At 31.8% G+C, this 23,919-nt stretch overlaps 2 protein-coding genes and 1 pseudogene across 2 annotated transcripts; all 3 read right to left on the reverse strand.

Moving 5' to 3' along the window:
* Positions 1 to 243: 243 nt before the first annotated feature.
* On the reverse strand, positions 244 to 1,340 carry LOC107956542 (uncharacterized). The gene is made up of 2 exons (XM_016892162.2): positions 847 to 1,340; positions 244 to 763 (listed from the first exon to the last, which is right to left on the reverse strand). Exons 1-2 carry the CDS (start codon positions 1,100 to 1,102, stop codon positions 504 to 506), a joined length of 516 nt encoding a protein of 171 aa, XP_016747651.1. The 5' UTR covers positions 1,103 to 1,340; the 3' UTR covers positions 244 to 503.
* A 7,267-nt stretch (positions 1,341 to 8,607) lies between these two features.
* On the reverse strand, positions 8,608 to 9,695 carry LOC107956543 (uncharacterized). Its single transcript, XM_016892163.2, has 2 exons — positions 9,203 to 9,695; positions 8,608 to 9,121 (listed from the first exon to the last, which is right to left on the reverse strand). The coding sequence occupies exons 1-2, from the start codon at positions 9,423 to 9,425 to the stop codon at positions 8,850 to 8,852; spliced, it is 495 nt and encodes a 164-aa protein (XP_016747652.1). The 5' UTR covers positions 9,426 to 9,695; the 3' UTR covers positions 8,608 to 8,849.
* Positions 9,696 to 21,149: 11,454 nt separating this feature from the next.
* LOC107953407 (alkane hydroxylase MAH1-like) lies at positions 21,150 to 23,078 on the reverse strand (annotated as a pseudogene).
* Between the last annotated feature and the right edge of the window lie 841 nt (positions 23,079 to 23,919).

Below are 23,919 nucleotides of genomic sequence, written 5' to 3' on the forward strand. Positions count from 1 at the left end.
GTCCTGGTCCCTTAAAATGGAAAAATTTTCATTTACGTCTTTTGAAATTTTTAAAATTTTAAATTAGTAAAAGTAAAATTGTACTTTATCCCCCTAAAAATGATAAAAATTTGATTTAATCCTTTAAAAATTATAAAGATAGAAGGTATTAAAATGGTGAAATTGTATTTTTACTATTATAAAAATTATAATTTAATTTCAGCCCCTAAAACAATTTTCTGGCTTCGCCCATATAAGAAAATGTTAGATCTAAATTTATAAAGTCTGTCTATTGATGATAATTAATAACTTATTGACTATAATTGAACATGTGTTCTGTAAATTCTGGTTATCACCATAGTCCGAATTATGTATAAGCCTCGGAGATATTTGAGTCAAAACTGAGTATAAAGCCAAAACTAACAAACGACGATTTCAAGCCAAATCGTTCACTAAAGTCTAAAGACTTCAGCATATATATATAAAGCAGTACCGTCTGTCTTCCATGCTATCGTCTCAATGGATCAATGGTTCCAACGGAAAAGTGGTACTACCATAAACCTCATACGACCAACCTTGCAATGAAAACCGTTACGTTCACCGCAAGCAAAGTAATAGGGCCTCCATCGATTGAGCACAAAGTGGAAGCCGTCGCCGCCTCCTTGTGTGGGACTAGCAATCATCTTTGCTCTTCTTAAGTCACAAGTCAGGAAACTCCACAGATTTGGCAGCAAGTAAACGCTGTGTGGAAACGTGTTGTTGCTTGGTGGATCATATTTGAACACTGGGCAGCCATCATGTTTACATTAAATATGGATCGTATGAGAGAAAAGAAAGGGAGAAAAGTCGCGTTTAATAATGACTCACCTAGTGTATCGTTGAAGTAGAAAGGACCATTTTGGAATGCCCATTCAGTGTAGTTGAAGCCGAAGTGCCAGTTTTCTGATCCGCCCACATTGATCTTGTTGGGGCCTTGTGTCTGATTAGGGGGATGGTAGGGTCCCCAGCCCCAGCCCCAGTTGGTGTGGTTATAACCAGAGCCCCAATCCATGTTGGCAATGCTCATTCCCCATAGGGAAGCCACCATCATTATGACGAGTCTTGTGGAACCTGCAAAACGCATGTTTATGATCAAGTGATGAAGTTAGGAGATAGTAAAAGTTGAATGATTCTGAGATTGAGAGGATGACCGGCATTGGTTTATATAGAGGAAAGAGAGTTTTGAAAATGATGAAGAAAACCATAATTCCATGGTGCTAATTTGCCGAATTCAATTGACCCTTTTTTCAACATAGGCCTGGAAAATGTGATAGGGAAGGTGCTTCAAGGAACTCAAGGTTACCCCAAGTCGTCTCCTATCCACTATGACGCTTGTTCCTCCTCTTTTCATATTTCCGACATTCCATTAATTCTTTGTTCAAAATCATTACATAATTACCTACCTATACTAAAATCTTAACACAGTTGTGCAAAATTTTCTTTCAAACCTTAAATTTTCACTTGGGTTGCACTACCTTCCCGAACTCACCATCAATCAAAACCATTCAGATTTTATTAAAAAAAAGAAGATATTATAATAATCCGACAGGCAGGATAGTGGGTTGGTGAAAGAAATGGTAAAACCTCTTTTGATTAACCGATATGAATGGATGAACAGTGTTAGTTTGCATAAAATAAAATTGTGTTTTCTCTCCTCCACTACAAATTTGCAAATTGACCTAAAATAGATTGCAAAAGTCAAAAGTAACATACGATCTTAGGCTGACACAACTACGCGCGCACTCACGTTTATGTGATGTAATAATGACGGTTTAACAGCAGATTATATGATTAATCTTGTGTTAGTGAAACAGAAATGTGTTGAGTTTGGCATATGATAAAATAGTGGTAACTTCATTTTGAGAGACAAGCAAAATCTCAAGACATCATTATTCAATGCATCAGATGGCTGCCATCATTCACCAAAGTGATGGGTTTTACAGCCATTTGATTGTGACAATCCATCAGTCGCCAATCGGAGTGGAGTTTATGCGTAGAGAGCTCAAGTGCATTTCAAATTTCTTCTCCTTTTCTAACCATTAAACCCATCTGGCTTGAAATTGAATACATTGTCCTCCTACAATTGTCATCCTCCACTTGCTGCCCTTCTTTATTTAACATCAGGTTATGTAATTAGCCTCATGACCAACTTGTTACAACCATATCTAAAATCGTTAAATTAAATTATAAATGTATGCCTATGCTCTCACTGTGATTCCTTTGAGTGCTATTTTTAATTAATTTTTAAACATCTTATATATATAATTTGACAAAGTAAATTTCTAACTCCGCCACTATTTATATCATCAACCGGTTCCACTCATTGGAAATTTTTATAGTTTGTTAAATTAAGATTAATTAGAAATGCACAAAAAAAAAGAATAATAAGAGAATCATTATTACTTTTTAATATATCATGAAAAATGTTAAATGGTAATATAATGTAAAATTATTAATAAATTAGCTCATCAATTCACATGAATCTCGTTCATCTATGAGAAAATAAATTGACATTAATCCCTATAAAAAAATGCTTTTAAATGTTTTTAACTACTAAAGAAAATGAGAACTTAATTCTAACATTAGCAATAATAAAATGAGAACTTATGAAGATTAATTTGTTATCTGTTTCTGTAAAAAAAAAACTACATAATTCATTAATTCGTGGGAAGATAGTGAACCCTTGTAGTTGAAAAATGTTTTAGGAGGAATCTCTGAAGTAAATGGTGGCTGATAGAGTAATCCTTGATTATAATTTTCAGTACGAGTACTGTGTACAAGACAAAACTTGTGACTGATAGTAAAACACCGATCCCCTGTTGAGATCTAATTCAATCTTCATAAATTTCGCGAGATATTTTCTTACGTGGGGAAAAGTTCTATTGCTTCCAAATCATTGTCTTCCTCTAATAATGTATGCTTTTATTTTTATGTTTAAAAATTATAGGTTTTGTATAAAACATAAATTAAATCAATAATAATTAATACGTTCAAAATCATATTTAAAAGTTTAATTAAAAAATAGTTTTCATCACAATATTACATCTTAAATTAAAGTCAATTTAAGACGTTTTTAATATAAAATTTTAATTCTTATACAACTGCAATATTTGAAATTATAAATTAATATTGCATAAAAATTAAATTTCATAATTCAAAATAATATATAAAATGTATTTGACTACATCAAATATATAATAATTCTTTTATGTGATTGAGTTACCTAAATAAAAAAAATTTAATTATAAATAATAATCTATATATAATTTTAAGTGTAAAATAATAACTAAGTTCAAAAATTTATGATTCATATTTAATGTGTATTAAAAGAAAAAAAATAAGTTAAAAGTGAAAAAGAGAAAGAGAGGAAGTGGACAAACAATTTTTTTGAGGAGATGTTAAAAAAGAAGAAAAAAAAGAGTGAGAGGATATCATGTAAAAATAGCTTCTCGGTTCTTTTCTTGTGTTTCTTTTATCGAATATAAAATTTTGAAAAAGATAAAACAGAAACAAAAAAGAAAACGAAAAAGTATATTTAAGATTAATACATTTCACTAAAAAATATATTATAAATGTTGAAAAAATATATCAATAAATAATAACAATAAACAAATAGATCATGATAGTGATAAGTGCTAAAGGTAACATGTTTTAATCTCATTCTTAATGTGTTTTTGGGTGATTATTCGATGTCAATGGTGAGTTTTATACTCCTAATATTTTAAATTCATGTTTTATACTTACGAGAGTATTTGGAAGCAAAAGGAGAGAAAAACGGTAAATCAGAGTAGGGTACATAAGCCACACGGGCTGATCCCTTCCACACGACCGTGTGAGCCATACGGACTATCACACGGCCATGTGGCAGGCTGTATTGATTTCGCGAATTGACACTCTGTATTATTGGAAAACACGATTTTCAAGTTTTTCGGGCATTTTAAGACGTATATATAACAAAAATAAGAATATATGAGAGAATTGTCATAGAATACTCAAGAAAACAACTCGAAAAACATCATTGAAGCTGATTCTGAAGCAGATTTCCGTCAAAATTGAAGACTTCCAATTGATTTCTTTGGAGATTATCATGAGTTTTTTTATTTCTTTTGGTTAGACTGTATCTTGGATGTTTTTATTTTCAAGTATGAACTAATTTTCTAAATACCTAGAGGAATTAACCCTATGATGTACTCTGTTGCTTGATTTTTATTTTAAGCAATAAATACTTAGATCTTGTTCTCAATTATGTGTGCTTAATTCTTGGTTTGATATTTCTAGGTTATTGATACTTGTTTGATGTGCTTAAATCAGAGGAGGAATAGGCACTGTTTAAGAGTAGATCTAGCGTAATTGAGTGGTTGAGTGGAATTGCATGCAATCCTAGAAATAGGACGACATAAATCTATCGGATTAGAGTGAAATCTAATAGGGGAATCCATAGCTTGAGTTAATGTGATAATATGAGTTTTAATTAGAAAGAAATTTCAATTAATCAGCCAAGAGTTAGTTGCTCTTACTCTCGAAAGAGATATTAGCATACTTTAGAGATTTTTACGAATTAAGATACTAAGTAAATAGTTGCTCTTACTCTCGAAAGAGATATTAGCATACTTTAGAGATTTTTACGAATTAAGATACTAAGTAAAGAAATTGCGTAATTTAGATTGTAGTGACAGATGAAGTCTAGGTGAATTCTTTCCTGGATATTGTTTTGCTTCTTGGTTGTTAATTGGTTATTTTCTTGTTTTGTTCCTTGTCGTGTTCATTAGTTAATTAATTTAGTTAATTTTAGTTTTAATCAACCACTCGAATTTATCGGTTAAATAATAGAAAGACGATAATTACTAGTACTTTTAGCCATCATGGGAATAATATTTTGTTTACCGTAGCTGTACTATTAATTGATAGGTGCACTTATCTTAGTCAAATTTTTAGTTAGTTAACGACGCATCAGATAGCTTACAATAAAAGAACTAGAAAAGTGTAGTATTATTAAAAGAAATATTATTTATAGAGAAAAACCAAGTACATATGATTAAGATATAGATAGAAACCAAATACATAAGCGCAATGTAAAATATAAAGAAGAAAGCTTTGAATGTGTAAGGATCAAAGTAGAAGATATTCCAGAAAGTGATATTCTTACAAATAAAACGCCATTTTTTGTTCATATCTCTAACAACATGGATTCATTACCCACTGTACAAAATTGACATCACCAAAGATGTCCTACCTTCGGAGCTAGAAGAAAAAGTTGATAGATGGCAAGAAAATGAGTTAAACTAAATTAAGCCTATTTTACAAAACCTAACAAAATATAAACTCAAAACACAAAACAAGACTCTATCGAAAAAGAAGCATTGTAAATCAAAACAATCTTAAATCATTAATAGGCTAATTTAAGTTATAAAAAAACGTTTTTAGGGTTTTAAAAAAAAAGTTATAACTTACAATACCATGAATAAAAAATCACATATTGATAATGTCATAAATATCTCATAAAAATGTCACAAATAGATAGAATATTATTGTTTTTTTTTTGAAGACTTTTGGCTTTCCGTCTTCCCCATTTTTTCTCCATCACATTATTTTTATTTATTTTCCTATTACATTTTTTAAAATAAATAAAGTCTTCATGAGATTACTAAAAATGCAAAAAATTTAATCTATCATCTTTTTTCATATTAACCTGAATTTCACCCAGTTCAATCCATTTTTCATATTGTTTTAGTGTAACACCGTCGGATTCCGTTTCTAACGACCCAAGATCGATAAGCACTCTTATTTATAACTTCGTAGAACCTTAGAATTCTGGAATAAATATCGTTCTTGTCAATCTTTCAAATAGATTACGAATCTTTTACAAACTTTCCCAAAAATCTTGATAAATTTAGTAAATTTTGAAAGTTGATATTAATTCTTGCATTTTTTGTCGATTGAAAGACTCATTGTAGGTGACCCGAATCAGAATTGGACGTGAGGATCATCGTACAAGACCCCAAAAGTCAGGTGTGTGTTCTTTTACGAGAAAATCGAGGCAAAATCAAACTCAACCCAGATCACATGGCTTACCACACGGGCGTGTAGGTCACCGTGTAGACTACATGGCCTCACACACGACCATGTCACCCCTAAAACCCTAGGATGTTCGACTTCACACAGCTTATGACCCTTTACACAGCCTCCCACACGGCCATCTCTTTCCTATAGGTTGAAATTTCAAATGTCACATGGCCACAGTCTCTCACACAGCCTAGCCACACGGTCCAATCACATGGTCGTGTGTCCCCTGAAACCAAGAATTTAAAGTTTTGGCCCACAATTTTATGTTTTGATCAGTTTAGTCCCTGAATAGGTTTCAATTTATTTTTAGTGAATTGAATTATACAATTAGGTCCCCGATGATATATGGCATACTAGAATCCATGAATGATTACATTAATGCGATATTTATTTGCATCTATGAATATTTGCGTTAACTATAAATAGTATATGTTACCTTGTATATATATGTGTTTGAAATTGTATGACAGACATGCCCTAAATTATTGTCAATCTAAATAATTAAAGAGTTTGACTTTGCTACCTGTTTTCCATGTATTAGAACGTTAAATATTACAATATATGGATGTATTAAATTGACTATACTGCATTGCATAGGTTGGGTCAATATGACCGGAGGAAGTAACGATAGTATATCTACATTTAAATGTTTGTTGTGCACCCACAACCAAAGCATATTCCAATTGCGTCATTTTGCTGTGCATTCACAATCCTCTGATAGCTTTTATTTGTGAGTATGTTGTGCTTCCACGACTATTGGCAGGTTTCATCTGTAATCTTTTGCTGTGTACCTATAGCCAAAGTAGATTTTAAATGTGTCATTTTGTTGTGTGTCTATAGCCATTGGTAGTATAATTGATCAGGTTATACTATATGTGTATAAACATAACGATTCACTTGTTGAATGGTTGTGAAGGATGGGATTAATATATATATGAGTGAAGGAACAACCAAACATTAATGACTTGATATAGGCTAGCATGCCACATATTTGGGCTTGCAAAATTTAAAATAAATCATAAAAAATTGAAAAACTATCATGGTAGAAGTATAATTCATATTATATCAGCATAGTTGAAATATTTAGAGAATGAACTTTAGAATAAGATTGAGGATAAACCTTCAAGTGAATATTTTTGTGGTTAAAATTTTAAATATCGCTTCGTCTTTCCTTTTTTCCATAGGATCTATAACTACTTTAGTGAGGAAAATCATAATTCTCATCGATAATAAAAAATAAACTTTGATATTTATGTACAGACAATGGTGAAAATGGAAGAAAAACAAAGTGAAATAAATTTTTCACTCAAAAAGAACTTAAATAATAGTAACTTCCAAACAATAAAAAAAATAAAGCATAATATTCAAATAATGCATATAAATAGTTTGGTTTAAATTCATAAAATGTAAACTTAATTCATTTTGAACCAAAATGTTCTTGATTTTTTTTCACCTATACATAATTAATTAAAAAAGAAAAAAATAATTATGTAAAAATAGATTTATTTATAAATAAAATAACTAAAATATAATAAGATTTATAAATAAACTAAGTAACTATTTTGCAAAATTTCTAAATAACCCTTATTAAATCCTAAAGTCTGAATTATTTTTCTGTACTATTTAAAATATCCCAATTAACTCCTATGGCTCCATCAGAAAGTTGATTTTATATAATATATAAATATGAATTCTAACATATTAAAAATCTATTATAACCCTATTTAATTCTAAGAAATTGAAAATATATATTAAAATAACATAAAAAATGACTCCCTTAAAACCTGGTATTATAAAATATATAAATTAACCTATAATTGATTTTGGATTTAAGTGCTTCATCTCCATTTAAATTATTTAAATTTGGGTCAATGTATATAGAGCTACTTGAACTTAATAATTTATACTTATTTGATACTTCTTTTTTGGATTTATCTGAGATCTAAACTTAAAAACCGTAAGTAATTTGACACTTTTTTTAGGTATTGACAAACACTGTTAAAATACGCTGACGTGCAATGCCGACCAATATCATAGTGACACGTGGTAGTTTCACATTTCAATATGTGGCAAAATATATTTTTTTTTATAAATTTTATTTTTTTGTCAAGTGTCAAAATGTGAGACTGCCACGTGTCATAATATTATTGATCACCAATACTGTGCCAATTAGACAAATGCCTAAAGTACTAAAAAAAATTAAATACTAAGTAGAGGAAATTTCTATAAATTAAGAAATTAAAATTTAATTCTATGTTCTCCTATTGTACTGCTTTAGAGGGGGTTGTTGTGCTTATTAAATTAAAATTTTATTGTCTATAGTATCTGGACAGACTGGAATATTTATGGTGCCAGCAAAGTGATGTTACATGCCGTAAAAAATTGCTTATACTCCTAAAATACCCACACCTTAAAACTTGGGGTAACATAGACCAATACAATTAGTTAAGGAATGTTTGAGTATTTGTATAAATTTATATGCTACCTTAGAGCTCAACAGTGTCGAAAGAATCACAATGGAGCAAATTTGAGACCAAAAGAAGTTATAGAACAGTAAAATCCCAAACAAGAGATAAATTTAGCAAAAATAGTAAACATGCTTTCTTTGCACGAAAACTATCGCATAAAGCAAATTACGACATATTAGGTAGAAAGAAGAAACATGAACGGATTACTGAATTCCAATCTCTAATATTATTGTGAATAAAATGATACAGAACATAATAAAGGCAGGCACTGCGTCTTCCCTGGATTCTGGTGGTGTTCCATCAGAAGGGCCGAGGACGGAGGAGCGGCGCCACAGCGAATTTCATAATCCCAACCTTGCAGTGAAAGCCATTACGCTCACCACAAACGAAGTAGTAGGGCTTCTTCTTATTCTTCTTCTTCAAAACAAACTCAAACCCATTTCCGCCACCTTGAGTTTGGTTGGCGATCAGCTTAGCTTTCTTCAAGTCGCAGTTAAGGAAGCTCCTGAGGTTGGGTAGCAATGAGACACCGTGAGGAAACGTGGTGTTGCTTGGTGGATCATATTTGAACACTGCCAATTTTCCAACCATCACATCAACATAAACAACATAATTCAGACATAAGAGTGTTGGGATTTTAACTTATGAATTACCAAGAGTGTCATTGAAGTAGAAGGGAGCGGTTTTGAGTGACCAGTCGGTGTAGTTGAGCCCAAATTGCCAATGCTGTGATCCCCCAACAGTGAACCTTTTGGGGGCACTGCTATGATTGTAGGGATAAGTATGGGAATCCCAACCCTTGTTAGCCAAGCTTACTTCCACTACGCAAGCAATAGCCTGCAGTAGAACAAGCCCTTGAGCAAATCTAAACCCCATTTTGTCAATCAAGTTTTAGTGATTACAAACGAAGTGTAAAAGTTGGGTGGTGTTGTCGGCAATGAGAGGATTACTATACACAAGTTATATAGGCAAAAACTCGTAAATGTTGACATTTCTCCAACTCATATTGATTTATCATTTATATTTAACATTCTATGATACGATCTATTATTCATTCGAAAAAAAGTCATTAATCTCTAACATAATTATACTACACTTGTTTCGTATTTTTTAATATATCATATCATAAACTAGAACATTTCACGCATATTATAAACATGCGCATTTCATGCAGAATGTTACACTTATCACTATAACGTATAGTACGCCACTTATCAATACATCATTACACAATCACATTTGGCACCCAGAGAACATACTTGCAAGCATCCATATATTTTTACAACTTTAAGCATGCATAGCATACTCATTCACTATGATCATACACAACCATGGAATTCAAACAGAACTCATAGCAGACGTTCGAGCAAAACAACACAAACAAACTCCTGAATGGAATACAGAAACTTACCTTAAATCATTCGTCCTCGCCAGATTAGTTTGTCCAAACGCCAGAGCCTCCTTCGTCCTGGAAGTTAAGTATGACAACACATATTGGTTAAATCAAAAGTGTTCAAACCTTAAAACTTCAAATCCATATTTATAAAAGCTTCTTTTCAAGAATCCTTACTTCTCTTTTCCTCTAATTCACAAGTACAGAGAGACTTAGGAGCTTACCACCTTAATAGATTTTCTACTTTTCATACTCGAGTCTCACATTTACCGCCCCATGCAAAGCTTTCCTTAACTTTCTCTTCTTTGGAGCAACCAAAGAAGACGACTCAGAAGAAAATATAAACGGAATTTGGAAGGATTTTTCCTCCTCTGAATAAGGCTACTCACCAATATATAACCCTTCTCGCACGGTTATCAAAGCCCCTATTACGCCATCCATCGACAATTATTTTTTCTCCTAGTAAGGACCCAGTTAGTTCCATCCTAATTGAACTAGAATTGAAACTCAACTAATTACTAATCTGCCACAAGAATTTCCAAGTTTTCCAATAGAGCCCGTCGATTTATTATTTTATTCAATTAACTCCCAAATCCTCCCAGATTCCGGACTTATTAGAAACTGAGTATGACATTTGTGAAAAATTCTAGTTTCTAATTATGTGCCTTTCACGAAATTTTTTGGAGATAAACTTGTTCAAGGATCAGACTATTCAACTAGAAAAATGAATTTAGGCAAAAAATTAGGCTTGTTCAAAATGAATTGAGTTTAGGCTCCAACATTAAAAGGCTCGAGCCTAACCGGTTCTATTTTATCATATACATTTATATAGTATGTAATTTATATGAAATTAAATTAAATATATAATATTATAATGTAAATATTAAAGTATATGTTTAAATTTAATAAAGAAATTAACCAAAAAATCATAAAAGTAAATATTAAATTAAAAATAATATATACTTTTAAAAAGAATTTAAAAAAAAATAAGGATAAGCCTAGAATAGACTTGGGTCAAATATAGGTGCCAAGAACCGACGGTCCAATCAATTCTTTTTTTGGCACATTACAAATTGAGGGAGGGAGTGTCATTGCAAGGACTTGAACCTTGGACCTCAAATGCTAACACAAAGCTCTTAACCACTAGCTTCTTTAGGTTATTGGCAGTCAATTTTCATTTGATACCAAAATCAGAAAAAATTAGTTGAACCACTAAGAACCGATTGAACAAATTTAAAATAAATTTAATTGGATTAAATCTAGTTAAAATATTTAATTTTTTGTTATAATTTATACCGTGAATGTTAATATTTCTAATATTTTTATTTGTGTTTTTTTTCTATTTTTCTTAATTTTTCTAATTTTATTGTTGAATTTTCATTTTTTCCATTTTTAAATTTTTATAATTGAATTGGCAGTCAACTGACTGAACCGAAAATCAACGATTTGACCAATTTGACTACCAATTTAATTTTTGCAATATTACACATTATCCAATAAGCATTCACATAATTCTTATGTATATATATTATCACCAGTTAAAAAGATGGAAAGAACAATGCTTTCTTGATTCTAAATATCAAACATAAAACAAAACTCTTAGTTAACCCAATTTGTGCATATAGCCTTGTTCATGTTTTGCTAGTTAAGTTTATTTGATTCGTTACATAAGAATTTACCAATCAAATTCAAATTTAAAATTTCATTGTCTTAAATATTTGATATGATTTTATTCATAATGTTTTTAGGTTACATAAGTTTAATTTTTTTATTTAATTATAAATTACATTATTTTATTTTACAAAAATTCAAAAAATTAGTCTTTTTCCTTTAATGTATTCGAATTTGATTACCGTATTTTAGGATAATTAAGAAGTTAGTTTAGTTATTGGAAAATATATAAACTTTAACAACTGATTTTTGTTAGTTTATTGCATATAAATTGTTGAAATATATTTTTTTAATTAATTACATAACTGTTTATTCCTAGATCAACAATTTAATATTAAGGGTCAATAGCGTTGTCAATTGGGCTAACTTATCAGATTTAAAGTATGATGATCAAATTTTGAAAAATTAAAGTAAAGACACTAACTTAATAAAGTAGAGGGATAAAATTAGGAATTATATTTGTTTTGTGTTAAACAATAACAAAGATAGAAATAGAATGTTTAAAGTTTCATTTTCATTCAATCTTTCATACTCAAGAATACTTGAGCTAGGGTATTTATACAATAAGGAGTACATTTGCTACCAACAATAATAACAGCACTAACCACATTAATTGCTAGTAACTGACTTACAACTGACTTAACAAACAATATTTATCTTAACATTTTCCAGGTTTTCTAACTTTTGTTGAATTGATCTTCACTTGACAACACTCACAATGCTTTTCTATAAGTAGAAAATTGTTTTGGTGTAATTGGCTTTGTGAGCACATCAACCATCTGTCTTTCTAATGGAGCAAAATTGACCTGCAACATGCCATCAAGGACTTTCTCATGCACAAAGTGATAATCAATTTCCACATGCTTCACCTTAGCATGATGAGTAGACTTTGTAGCCATTGCCATTGCCACTATTGATGTGTTATGTAACACCCCTATACTCGGTCCGATTGTATGAACCCGGTACGAGACTATTACATTTGGTGCCAAAACAGTTTTGGCTAGACGCTATTTAATTTAAACATCTATATATAGTAACTTATTTAACCCAAAAATAAGTAATATAAACATCCGGGGTCATTATTGGATGTTTGAATGTGTTTGGAAATGATTTTAATATCGTTTTTACTCAAAACAAGGGAACAATATTGATACTTAAACAACATGTACCGATACCTTTTAAAAGGTATATATACCACTGCACAAAATCAATACCAAAATAGCATTTTGGAATTCCAGAAATTCAAATTTTGATGAAGGTATCGATACCTTAGGCCTAGGTATCGATACCTAGCCTTCAATATCGATACTGATGTTAAAAACGATACCAAAAATTTAAGTTTTAAAGCCTAGGTACGGGTACTTATACCCTTGGTATCGATACCTTGGGTAAATTTTGCTAAAAATAAGTTAAAAAGTTCACTAAAACCCCCTGCAATATATTGGATTCAACTCAACACTTAAGACCAATTCAAGATGCATTTAAACTACTTAAAACAACTCTAAATCGATCAAAGTTATTATATTAATAAACCACAATTGCAAACAGACTTATAACCTCAATAAATCATTTCATATTAAACCAAAATACTTCAAATAAAAATCTAAAATAGATTGAGTTTCAAGAGTTTGCATTTTAGTCCCTAACACTTGGGAACACAACCAGTCTACCTATATACATGCCATTTTAACTCAAAATATAGTACCTACTCTTGCAGCTCTTGAAGATGTGATGAGATGAGAGATCTCTTAGCCCGACTCTAACTTTTCAAGTTTTCCTGTACCTACACGTTAAAATAAACGCGTTAAGCCAGTGAAGGCTTTGTAAGCACTATAAGAATAAATAGGTAAATGAATCGTAACATAATGTTTTAAAATTATTCAATTAATACATGCTTCCACGCATACTAATTCATACAACTATACCTTACTTTAACAAAATTTAACTTACCTTTGAAAGTTACTAAACTTAACTCAACACTTTAATGATTCACTTTTGTTCACATTTCATATCTTAGGCCCATAGTAGACTTTTGTAGAACATATCGAATATACGGAACAAATACAGAGGTGCATTATTATGCACTAACGAACAGAGAGCACTAAGGTGCTATACAGAGAGCACGAATGTGCTAAATGGATAGCGCTAATGTGCTAATAATCGTAGAGCGCGCTAAGGTCCCTTAATGGCATTCCACTAATATCCTAGTAGTTCTAAATTTCCTCTACTTGGGCATCAAAGCTGAATTTCATACATTTAAATACTTTACATAAGTATTTCGAAAAAGATTTCACATTTCTCTATAATCTACAATTTAGTCCCCATTTCATAAATCACAAATATTACACCTTTTTTACACATATACTTTTATCACAACATCATTACTTAGTGTTCAAAAAAATATATCATTTCATAGTCTTTACCTATAATTTTCTTTACAAATTTCATAATTTCATAATCTAATCCCCTTTTTATTATCTATTTACAAATATAAATATATATTTTTCATTTTTATTCTAAGTAATTCCATATTACAATATAAGCATTTAAATAAAAATAATTTAAAATCTTCTAGTACTTACAACAAAAAGGTTGAGATGATGTATTTTCTTCTTCCTTCACCCTTTGGCCTTCTACTTTCATTTTCTTTCAATTTTATCCTCTCTCTTATTTTATTTCTCTTCAATTTCATATAAAACGTATATCATTAATAAGTTAAAACTAAAATCATAGAACTTTTCTATGCTAGTTAATGAAAATAAATATGTATGACATGATAATTTCATCATCTCTTACCTTAACTATTTGAAATCTCAAAACCCTAACTCTTGTTTTTTTCTCTTTTAACACATCTATAGGGGTCTCTCGTGAGATTAAGGTGTTCACTAGCCTTTTTTTTAGTTTTTATTAAAGAAATTTCAAAGAAAAAGAAAGGTTTGGAGCTTGATTCGTTCAACAATGAAGGAAGGACACAAAAGGGAAATAAAAGAAAAGTTGGATGGAAACTAGGAGGGGTGAGTGACGGTTTGGTGGATGGAAAAAGATGATAACTTTTCATCTTTTCTCCCACTTTCTACACCTTTCCATAAAAAAAATCACACCATTTTTAATTAAATGGTCAAATTGCTGTTAGTCCCTTAGCCTTCCATCTTTACACTTTTACCAATTATCATTACACTTTAAAATATCTACTTGGCTATTTACCATTTTATCCCTCCTTATCTTTTATAATTCCTAGGTTGACTCATACTTCACTTTGGTTAAATTTCTTCTTAATCCTTCCTTCCTTTCTACCACTACTATGTACCTCCTAACTTTTTTTTATTTTTCTTACTTTGGCCACAATAATTTCTCTATTCTTTCAATTAGGTCTATGCGTCTATTTAATATTTCCCTATCTAATGAGTATTTTCTAATTTCTTATTGGGTTTAAATACTTCCTAATTTAATACTCAAAACTCTTATTTATTATATTTTAAGAATTTTGCACTAATTCTTGGACACAATCCATCACTGTACTTAACTCCAAGTTAAAATACGGATGTTATATGTTATCATGCCATACAACTAGTGGTTGTTTTAAATACACACTAATCTTAGTTAGAATGTGCTTTACCCATAACAACTTAGAAACGCAATTTGCTAAGCTTCGATACCCTACTTTTGATGAGGATCTAGATACAACAGGTTGCTTCTTAGAGCACCATGCAACTAGATTGAAACCAAGATAAATGTAATAGCTTGTAGTTGATCTTCTATAGTAGAGGCCTAATCATCATCAGAGTAGCCAATTAGGTCAAACTATCCTTTTGTGAAATACAAACCATAATTCATTGTGCCATTCAGATACCTTAACACTCTCTTTACAGCCTTCCAGTAAGTGTCACAATGTGCATTCATATACTGACTAAGCTTGTTAACAAAAAATGCAATCTCTGGTCATGTAATGCACACATTGTTGTTTTATAATAACACTCCGATATTCATGAACGTCTACAAGTGGACTACCATCTGCAACAGTAAACTTGGGAGTGCCTACCATAGGTGTAAGAGTAGTAGTGGCTGCAGCCATGCATGTGCTATGAAGCAAATCTGAAACATACTTTTTCTGAGAGAAAAAAATCACCACAAAAGGTTTAGTAAACCTATATACCTAGAAAAAAATGAAGTTCACATATGTCTTTAAGAGAGAACTTGTTGTGAAGCTGCTTGATGACCTTTTTGATTTCTTCAGATAAGCTACTTGTCACAACTATATCATCTACATATACCATTAGAAAAAAAATGTTGAAGCACCAGTTATTCAAAAAAAAACCAATGATGGATCAGCTTTAGAAGCTTGAAAACTTCGGTGCTCCACGAAATGTTGCCTCAAGGTATGAAACTAGACTCGAGGGGCCTGTTTTAAACCATACAGTGCCTTGTTCAATTTACACACAAGCTGTTCTCCATTGGCTCCATGGATCTTAAATCCTGGTGGTTGATCCATATAAAGTTCCTCAAACAAGGTGTCATTAAGGAAAGTATTATTCAAATCAACTTGCCTTAACACCTATCTATTAATAACAACAATTTCCAGAATAGTCCATATTGTTATAGCTTGAACCACAGAGCTAAAAGTATTACAAAAATTAAAACTAGCATGTTGAGAGAACCCCTTAGTTACTAGTCTTGCTTTATACCTGTCCACAAATTCATCAGGCTTCTTCTCCACTGTGAACAACCATTTACAACCAATTAATCTCCTAGAAGGTGGGAGAAGGCAAACGCTCTAAGTATTATTTCTGAGAAGAGCTTATAACTCACTATCCACTGCTTCTTGCTAACAAGATGAGCTCATTGCTTCATGGATATCAATAGGTACAGTAGCAGATAAACTATCAGTAGGTACAATATCAGATGAACTAGTTACCCTGGTGACATATGCTTTTGGTTTAAAGGTTCCTACTTTGCTATGAGTAACCATAGAATGAGTTTTAGTGGCCTGAGATGGCTGACTTTGAGTTGGACATTGAGTTGGTAGATGGGAAATGACTAATATATTATTAGAAGGTGAATATGTTGATACACCAAGAGAAGTTGATACAGAAGCTAAATTCATTGGTGTATTAGATGACAGAGATAAATTTGTGGGCTCGTGAGGTGACCCTTGATTTGTAACTAAGGAAGATGGAAATGTAATTAATTTAGAACTAGATGGTACAGTTGAGGGACTACTGGACAACTTGGGTGTATGTAGAGTATTTTTAAATAGAAAAATACTTTCATGAAAAGTGACATGACGAGACACCTATAACCTTTGTGTTGAGGAGAATACTTGAAGGATCTCGACACCTATAACCTGTGTGTTGAGGAGAATAACCTAAGAATGTACATAAAGCTGATCGAAATTGAAGTTTGTTAGTGTTAGAAGGCCTAAGGTTAGGAAAACATAAAAAAAAACCATGCACTCTAAGTGGCAAATAATTAGGTTCAACACAAAAAAAATTCATAAGGAGAGATATTGCCTAGGGATAGAGAGGGTAACCTGTTTATCAGGTAAACTGTACTACTGAAAGCTTCATACAAGTAAATCAAGGGTATACACGTATGAGTCAGCATGGAGAGACCAGATTCTATAACTTGTCTGTGTTTTTACTCAACAATACCATTTTTCTCAGAGGTGTAAGGACAAGTGAGCTTGTGAGAGATACCTCTTTGTGAAAGATAACATTTCAACGCTTGAAACTCACCCCATCCATCCATCTAAAGCAATTTTAATTTGACCCCAAGTATTCTTTCAGCTTGTTGGTGAAATTGAGGAAAAATTGTAGCAACATCTGACTTTTTCTTCAAAAAATAAAGCCATGTGTATCTAGTATAAGCATATGTAAAAACAACATAATAAGAGAAACCATTAGAACATACTGAAGCTAGCCCCCAAACATCTGCAGCCACCATCTGAAGAGGAGTAGTATATTCAGATTTACAATAGAAAAAGGCAGTTATGTTCTTTGACTATATGACAAGCAACACAATTAACCAAATTTTTATTATCACACATAGGTACATTACAATTAGTCAAAACTTTCTTAAGTGTAGTTAAACATGGATGCCCTAGTCTAGCATGCCATACAGCTAAAAGAATGAATTTGACAGCCGTAAGACGCTGTGTTAAAGTAGCAAGTATAGTAGATTTGATAGCAGCATTTAAATGCAACTTGTAGAGACCATCATGAACCAATCCTTGAAGAAGCACATCTCGAGTCTGCAAATCATGCATTTGACATCTAGTAGGAAAAAACTCAAACACCACTTGGCTGTCTTTTGCAAATTTAGACATAAAGATCAGTTTTTTAGTAATACCAGGTACAAATAAAAGAGACCTCACATACAACGGATGAGAACGAGTAAGTAAAGATGTCTAACCAGTATGAAGAATAGGTAAAACAAATCCATTACCCACAAACACTTTACTTGGGCCACTGTATGAAGTGCTTTGTTCCATTATTAAAGCAGAGTGAGTGAGATGATGTGTGGCACCAACGTCTGAATACTAATTATTTTCTCTAATAGTATTAGGCATAGCAACATAAGCTTAAGGATTAGGACTCAAGATAGAAGTAGTTGTTGAAGCACTTCCAGGCTGTGATGTTTGATAAAACTGTTGAACCATGCATTTGTAGGAGTTGGAGAAGGTGAGAAACCCAATTTTCATATAGAGCCATTGTAGGAGAAGACATTAGTAAACTAAATGAAGGCACCTATGATGGCATTGATGATCCATTACCAAACATACACAAATTTACTTGTGGAGGCCGATAATCAGTACTCTTGTAAGTAGTATCAAAACTATGATAGCAATAATCAACAAGATGCCTTATTTTTCCACAAAGCTGGCACTAAATAAAAGATCCAGACATGCGACCACGTCCCCAACCACGTGAGGAGTTCGAAGCAAGATGATAAGTAGGAGTTGAATCACTATCTACCACTAAAGTAGTCTGTTGATGAGTAACCATGTTCGCTGAACTAGGAATCTCAACTACAGCAGATTGTATTCGTGCTTCAGCATCAAAAAGCATAGTAGTAATATTTTGAACACTAAAAGGTAGTTGACTTGTTGTTATGACAGTTACAACTGATTCATACTTGGGAGATAGACCATTGAGAATGGAAATAACATGCTCATGCTCACTAATGATCTCACCACAACTAGCAAGACTATTACAGTAGCCTTTAACCTTTATCAAGAAATCCTTTATTAACAAATCTCCCTTGCACTGAGAATGGAGAGCACATCTATAAAACATTAACCTAGATGTGGTCTTACTACCATATATAGTAGCAAGTGTATTCCATATCTGTGCACTGGAATCCATGCTAATAAGTTGAGGTAACACACTTTGGCTAACAAAATAAAGAAGCCAAGATGCAAGCGCACTTTCCTGTTGCTCGTACAACAGAAAAGCAAGATTTTCTTGAAGCACACCATTTTCATCAGAGATCATCGATGGAGGAACAATAGTTTGAGGATCAAGAAAATGTTGCAGCTTGTAAGTTTTTATTGCAAGAAGTACCTGTTGACACCATAGCAAATAATTGGAGTCATCAAGAAGAATATTAATCTTCTTGGTAGAAAAGAAGCGACTATCAAAAACTGAATCAGAAACCATTGCTGGTGCAGTGGGAATAGCCATGAATGCTCCACAGGTCCTCAAAAATTTGTAAGGAGGGAGACTTCTGATACCATGTTAAACAATACAACAAAGATAGAAACAAAATGCTTAAAGTTTCATTTTCATTCGGTCTTTCATACCTAAGAATACTTGAACTAGGGTATTTATACAACAAAGAATACTTTTGCTACCAACAATAATATCAACACTAACCAAATTAACTACTAGTAATTGACTTACAATTAACTTAACAAACAATATTTATCTTAACATTTTGCATACCAAACATATACACCAAAATCATGTAATATTATATATATTATATATATTTTATAGACATACCAGAACTATAGTAATAAATAAAGTATATAATATTAAAATAAAAATTAATAATAAAAAATTATAGTCTAACAATGTCGAGTAATTAGAGCAACAATCAATGTAATCAATATTCATAGAATCAATGTAGACCAATTTATTTTTATTTTTATTTTTAAAGTTTTGTTAATATTTATTTTAATATTAATAATTTTTTAAAATGATTTAAGATGAAATTATATTTTTATTTTTTTAATTACTTTCATTGAAAATTACATTTTTTATATGAGAAATTTTTAAAATTTAAAAAATAAAGCATCATTTTAAAATTGTTAATATTTGTAGTTATTTTCTTTAGAAAAATGTTTTTTTTTTCAAAACTATTGAATAGAAAAAAATAATTTTATAAATCCCATGATAAAGACTTGGATTTACGTAGGAAGAAAAAAAATGAAGAAAGAGATTTTTGAAAGTGAGAAATTATAAAATTTATATTGAAATTGTGAAAAACATTTCGTTAATCAATGAATGTTGAGATAGGTTAATTGGGAAAGAAAACATACTAAATATTTCGTTACATCCCCATCTAACAAGGGTCGGTGCCTTAAAGGGACTTTTGTTGGAAAAGAAAAAAAAATCCCAACATCAAATACTACAAAATTAAAATTGAAATTTTTTTTGATGAAAACAAAAATACAATCGATTAATCTAGATTACAAGGATATTCTACAAACAAACTTATACATTTATTTCTATCAAAATCTTTATTATCTTCCCTTAAAATGTAATGTATATTCTTTAGATAATATTGAATCCATTTAACTAACGTCAAGTTAGAGGTCTTCGAAATAAACTCCTTTCCAAACTATCTATTTGCACCAAAACACCCTCGCATTGCTTACAAAACTATCAAATCATTAAGAATACTCAAAATTCTACCTAAAAAATGGTACATCTTCCCAACCTACAATTGAAGCCCAAAATCCACTCCTCAGCAGCAGTCAATCTTGAAGCCACTTTAATCAACCCATCGGTTTTTAACTGCAATCAACCATCTATCTGATTATACTTGCCGCCCAACACATGCGTTGTATTAGACTTAATGTTTGGAAAACGTACATAATATTTGGACCAACTATGCGATCGCTTGATAATATCTTCTTTATTCCATGTCCAACCTTGAAACATAAAAATTTCTCAATTAAATATTTAAACTAACTTTGCATCATTCAATTGGCCTCAAATTAATATGGCATACACAAGTCAACAAAATGGGTAGTGCATCAATAATATCATTAACTTTTGTGGGGCTTCTATCTATATTTAATATGGTCTAGTAGGTGGCAGCTGATTGAAAGGTACTGTCTGCGGTAAATATGGAGACACCACTCCATCTCTTGACTTGCAGCTTACAAATACTTTTCATTCTTTATTTGCTTTTAATATATCAAAATCTTCTGCGTATCATGAAAAAAATTAAAAGAAATTCATAAAAATTAAAATACAGGAAAATATCTAAAAAATAAGGCAAAACAACAAACACAAATAAATAGTAATATAAACTTTCATTGTCTAAAATATAAAAACATAATTAAATATTTAAATCAACTTTTAACTCAATCCAATGCAAATTTTAGTTGATAAAAACATTAACCCACGTAGACCATATGATTATATAAGTATATATATGGTAACACTACTTAATTACAAATTTTTATCTTTTTGAATTATAAGAGGAACTTGACCATCAGGCCAAACGAGGTTTCTTAATTATCACTTTAATTCTGCAAATTCCTTAACTCCATCTCTTCTTAACACTAACCACTAACCCCTTCTTCATCTGATAAAGCACACTGTTTTTGGGACCAATATTCTGCCCTTCCACCACATGAAAGTTGTAGTTATGAATGATGGCTGTTGCGGTAGCCTTCATCAACAGAAACGACACCTCTTTCCCCGGACAAATCCTTGGCCCCGCAAGGAATGCGCTAAATTTAGTTGGCGACTCTCGTTTAATCTTCCCATCTTCACTAATCCATCTTTCTGGCTTGAACTCATAGCAATCTTCTCCCCATAAGCTTTCCATCCTTCCCATTGCATGTATTCCAATTAGGATTCGGGTGTTTTGATCGACCCGATGACCGCTCGGAAGAAAGTCCTGCTTTGTACATGTTCTGAATTCGAACGGAACCGGTGGATGTAGTCTTAGGGTTTCGCACAACGCTGCATGAAGATATGTTAGCTTACTCAACTCGTCGTAGTTGGATGGTATTTGCAAGCCCCCCTCTACTTGTGTCATTGATAAGTGTCTCTTTATTTCTTCTCTGATCTTGTTTTCAACCATGGGTGCCTTGGAGATGAGATAAAAGAACCAAGTGAGAGTTAAATTGTAAGTACCATCACTGGCAAACAAAAAATGTACAAGGTTGTCTCTTATAAGACTGTCTTTTGGTGTTGGGCCTGTTATCTCATGTCCTGTCAGGTAACAGTTCAAGAAATTGAAATCATTCTCTTCATTTGAGCCTGAGGATGCCACTGATTTCTTGGATTTGTGGCGTTGGGTCGATATAAATTGTGTTAAAAGATCATCGAAAGCCTTCCAAGCATCACTCCGTTTCTTCTCTTTTCCAATCTGAAGCCAACTCTGCAACTTCCAAAGACTGTCAGGCATTACATATCTGTAAAAAGCTGCCTCAAAAGTATCACTCACGGCTTCGTGGAATCGATTCTCAGGGAATTCAATGGAGAGCAGCCCAGGGTTGAAGCCCACGCCCATTATGCAACCAATGTCAAACGCATGCCTTACCAACAAATCTTGCAAGTTCACCACCATCTCTCGTCCAGAAACATATTCAAGAACTTTAACAAGCGCTTCCTCTATACTTGATGGAGAACCTTTGAAAGTGATTGCCGGAACTGAGGGTGATTCAAGAAAGCATGGAAAGCTCTGCGGTGACGTTTCCATGCCTCACCGTCGGAATTGAAAAGTGCTTCGCCGAAGATATCAAACTGCTTCAGCCATTCAGGACCTTTCAAATAAACAGAACTGTTGGAGCTCAATATAGAACGCACATTCTCGGGATCCGAGGTAGCTAAGTAGCTAGTGTTAGTAAACCAAAGTCCTGTATAAAAGAAGGTGCCACTGCTTCGTCTGAGGGTTTGGGCATCTTTATCGTGAGGGCGATGGATGTTAAGAAGTAACGTGGGAATCATCCCAACAAGTGGCCAGTTTCGAGGGAGGCCATTGTTGTCTACGAAATGATAGAGAAAACAAAGAAAAATTATTCCAAAAACCATAAATCCAAGATATACAAACAGTACTGCCATCATGTTCTTAGAAAGAGTTTAAGCTGCTTAGGACATATACTCAGTCACCAGTCGGGACACTATATATAGATTTAGCATTTAGCCTTCGTCTTCTTCTCTACAAGTCACAATCAGAACAGCTTATATTGTCTTTGAAATGAAAAATTCCCATTTATATCATATTGTCAAAGTAGCCATAATACTACTCACCCAAAATAGTATATAATATTATAAAGATCAATATCATGCTTTTATGAAACACGGAAATATTTACTAGGGAAGAACATACCAATGTGGGAAACCATAAAGTTCAACGAAAATTTAAATTAAAAAATTTCTGTTAAAATGAAAAAATATTTAAGATTTATATATATATTACGTTTTCAATATAATTTTGGATAATTATTTGATATAAATACAATATCTCATAAAGTGTTTTAATTTCAATATTAAATCCACTCCAATTAATTTTTTTTTGTAACACCCCTGACTTGACTTAGGAGTTTCGACAAAGTCAAAAGCGTTACATTCAATCACCGAGGTGATCCTGTAAGAACATTCTTTTTACTTGAGTTGATTTATGTGAATATCATTTTTTTTAGAAAAAACATTCATTAATTTAAACCAGCTTTACTTATCAATTCAATTACAATATTGTTGAGGTGTAATTTTGAAAAAACGATTAGGTTTTAAAGAGTTTTTATCAAAACATTTAAGTATTTATAAAGTAACGGAAAAACATTTTAAAGTAATGGTTTTCTATATCGAAAAGCATGCAAATATCAGATTTTTTTTAACCAGATGTCATGCTTTAAAATAAATAAGTTAAAGAATTTCAAATGTCCATTACAGAAAACAAGAAAATACTTAATAATTTCAATCCCAAAATTAAATAATTAAAGATAGCTTTAATAGAATCTTTTAATATAACGACAAAGGAAAATGAGTTGCTAGTCCGAGCCCCTCTGATGCCATTTCGAGTTCTAGTTTTCTGTGCTACTTGAGAGGTAAGGAAAAGGGGGAG

The sequence above is a fragment of the Gossypium hirsutum genome, chromosome D12, assembly GCF_007990345.1.
Source record: "Gossypium hirsutum isolate 1008001.06 chromosome D12, Gossypium_hirsutum_v2.1, whole genome shotgun sequence".
NCBI classification, from domain to species: Eukaryota; Viridiplantae; Streptophyta; class Magnoliopsida; order Malvales; family Malvaceae; genus Gossypium; species Gossypium hirsutum.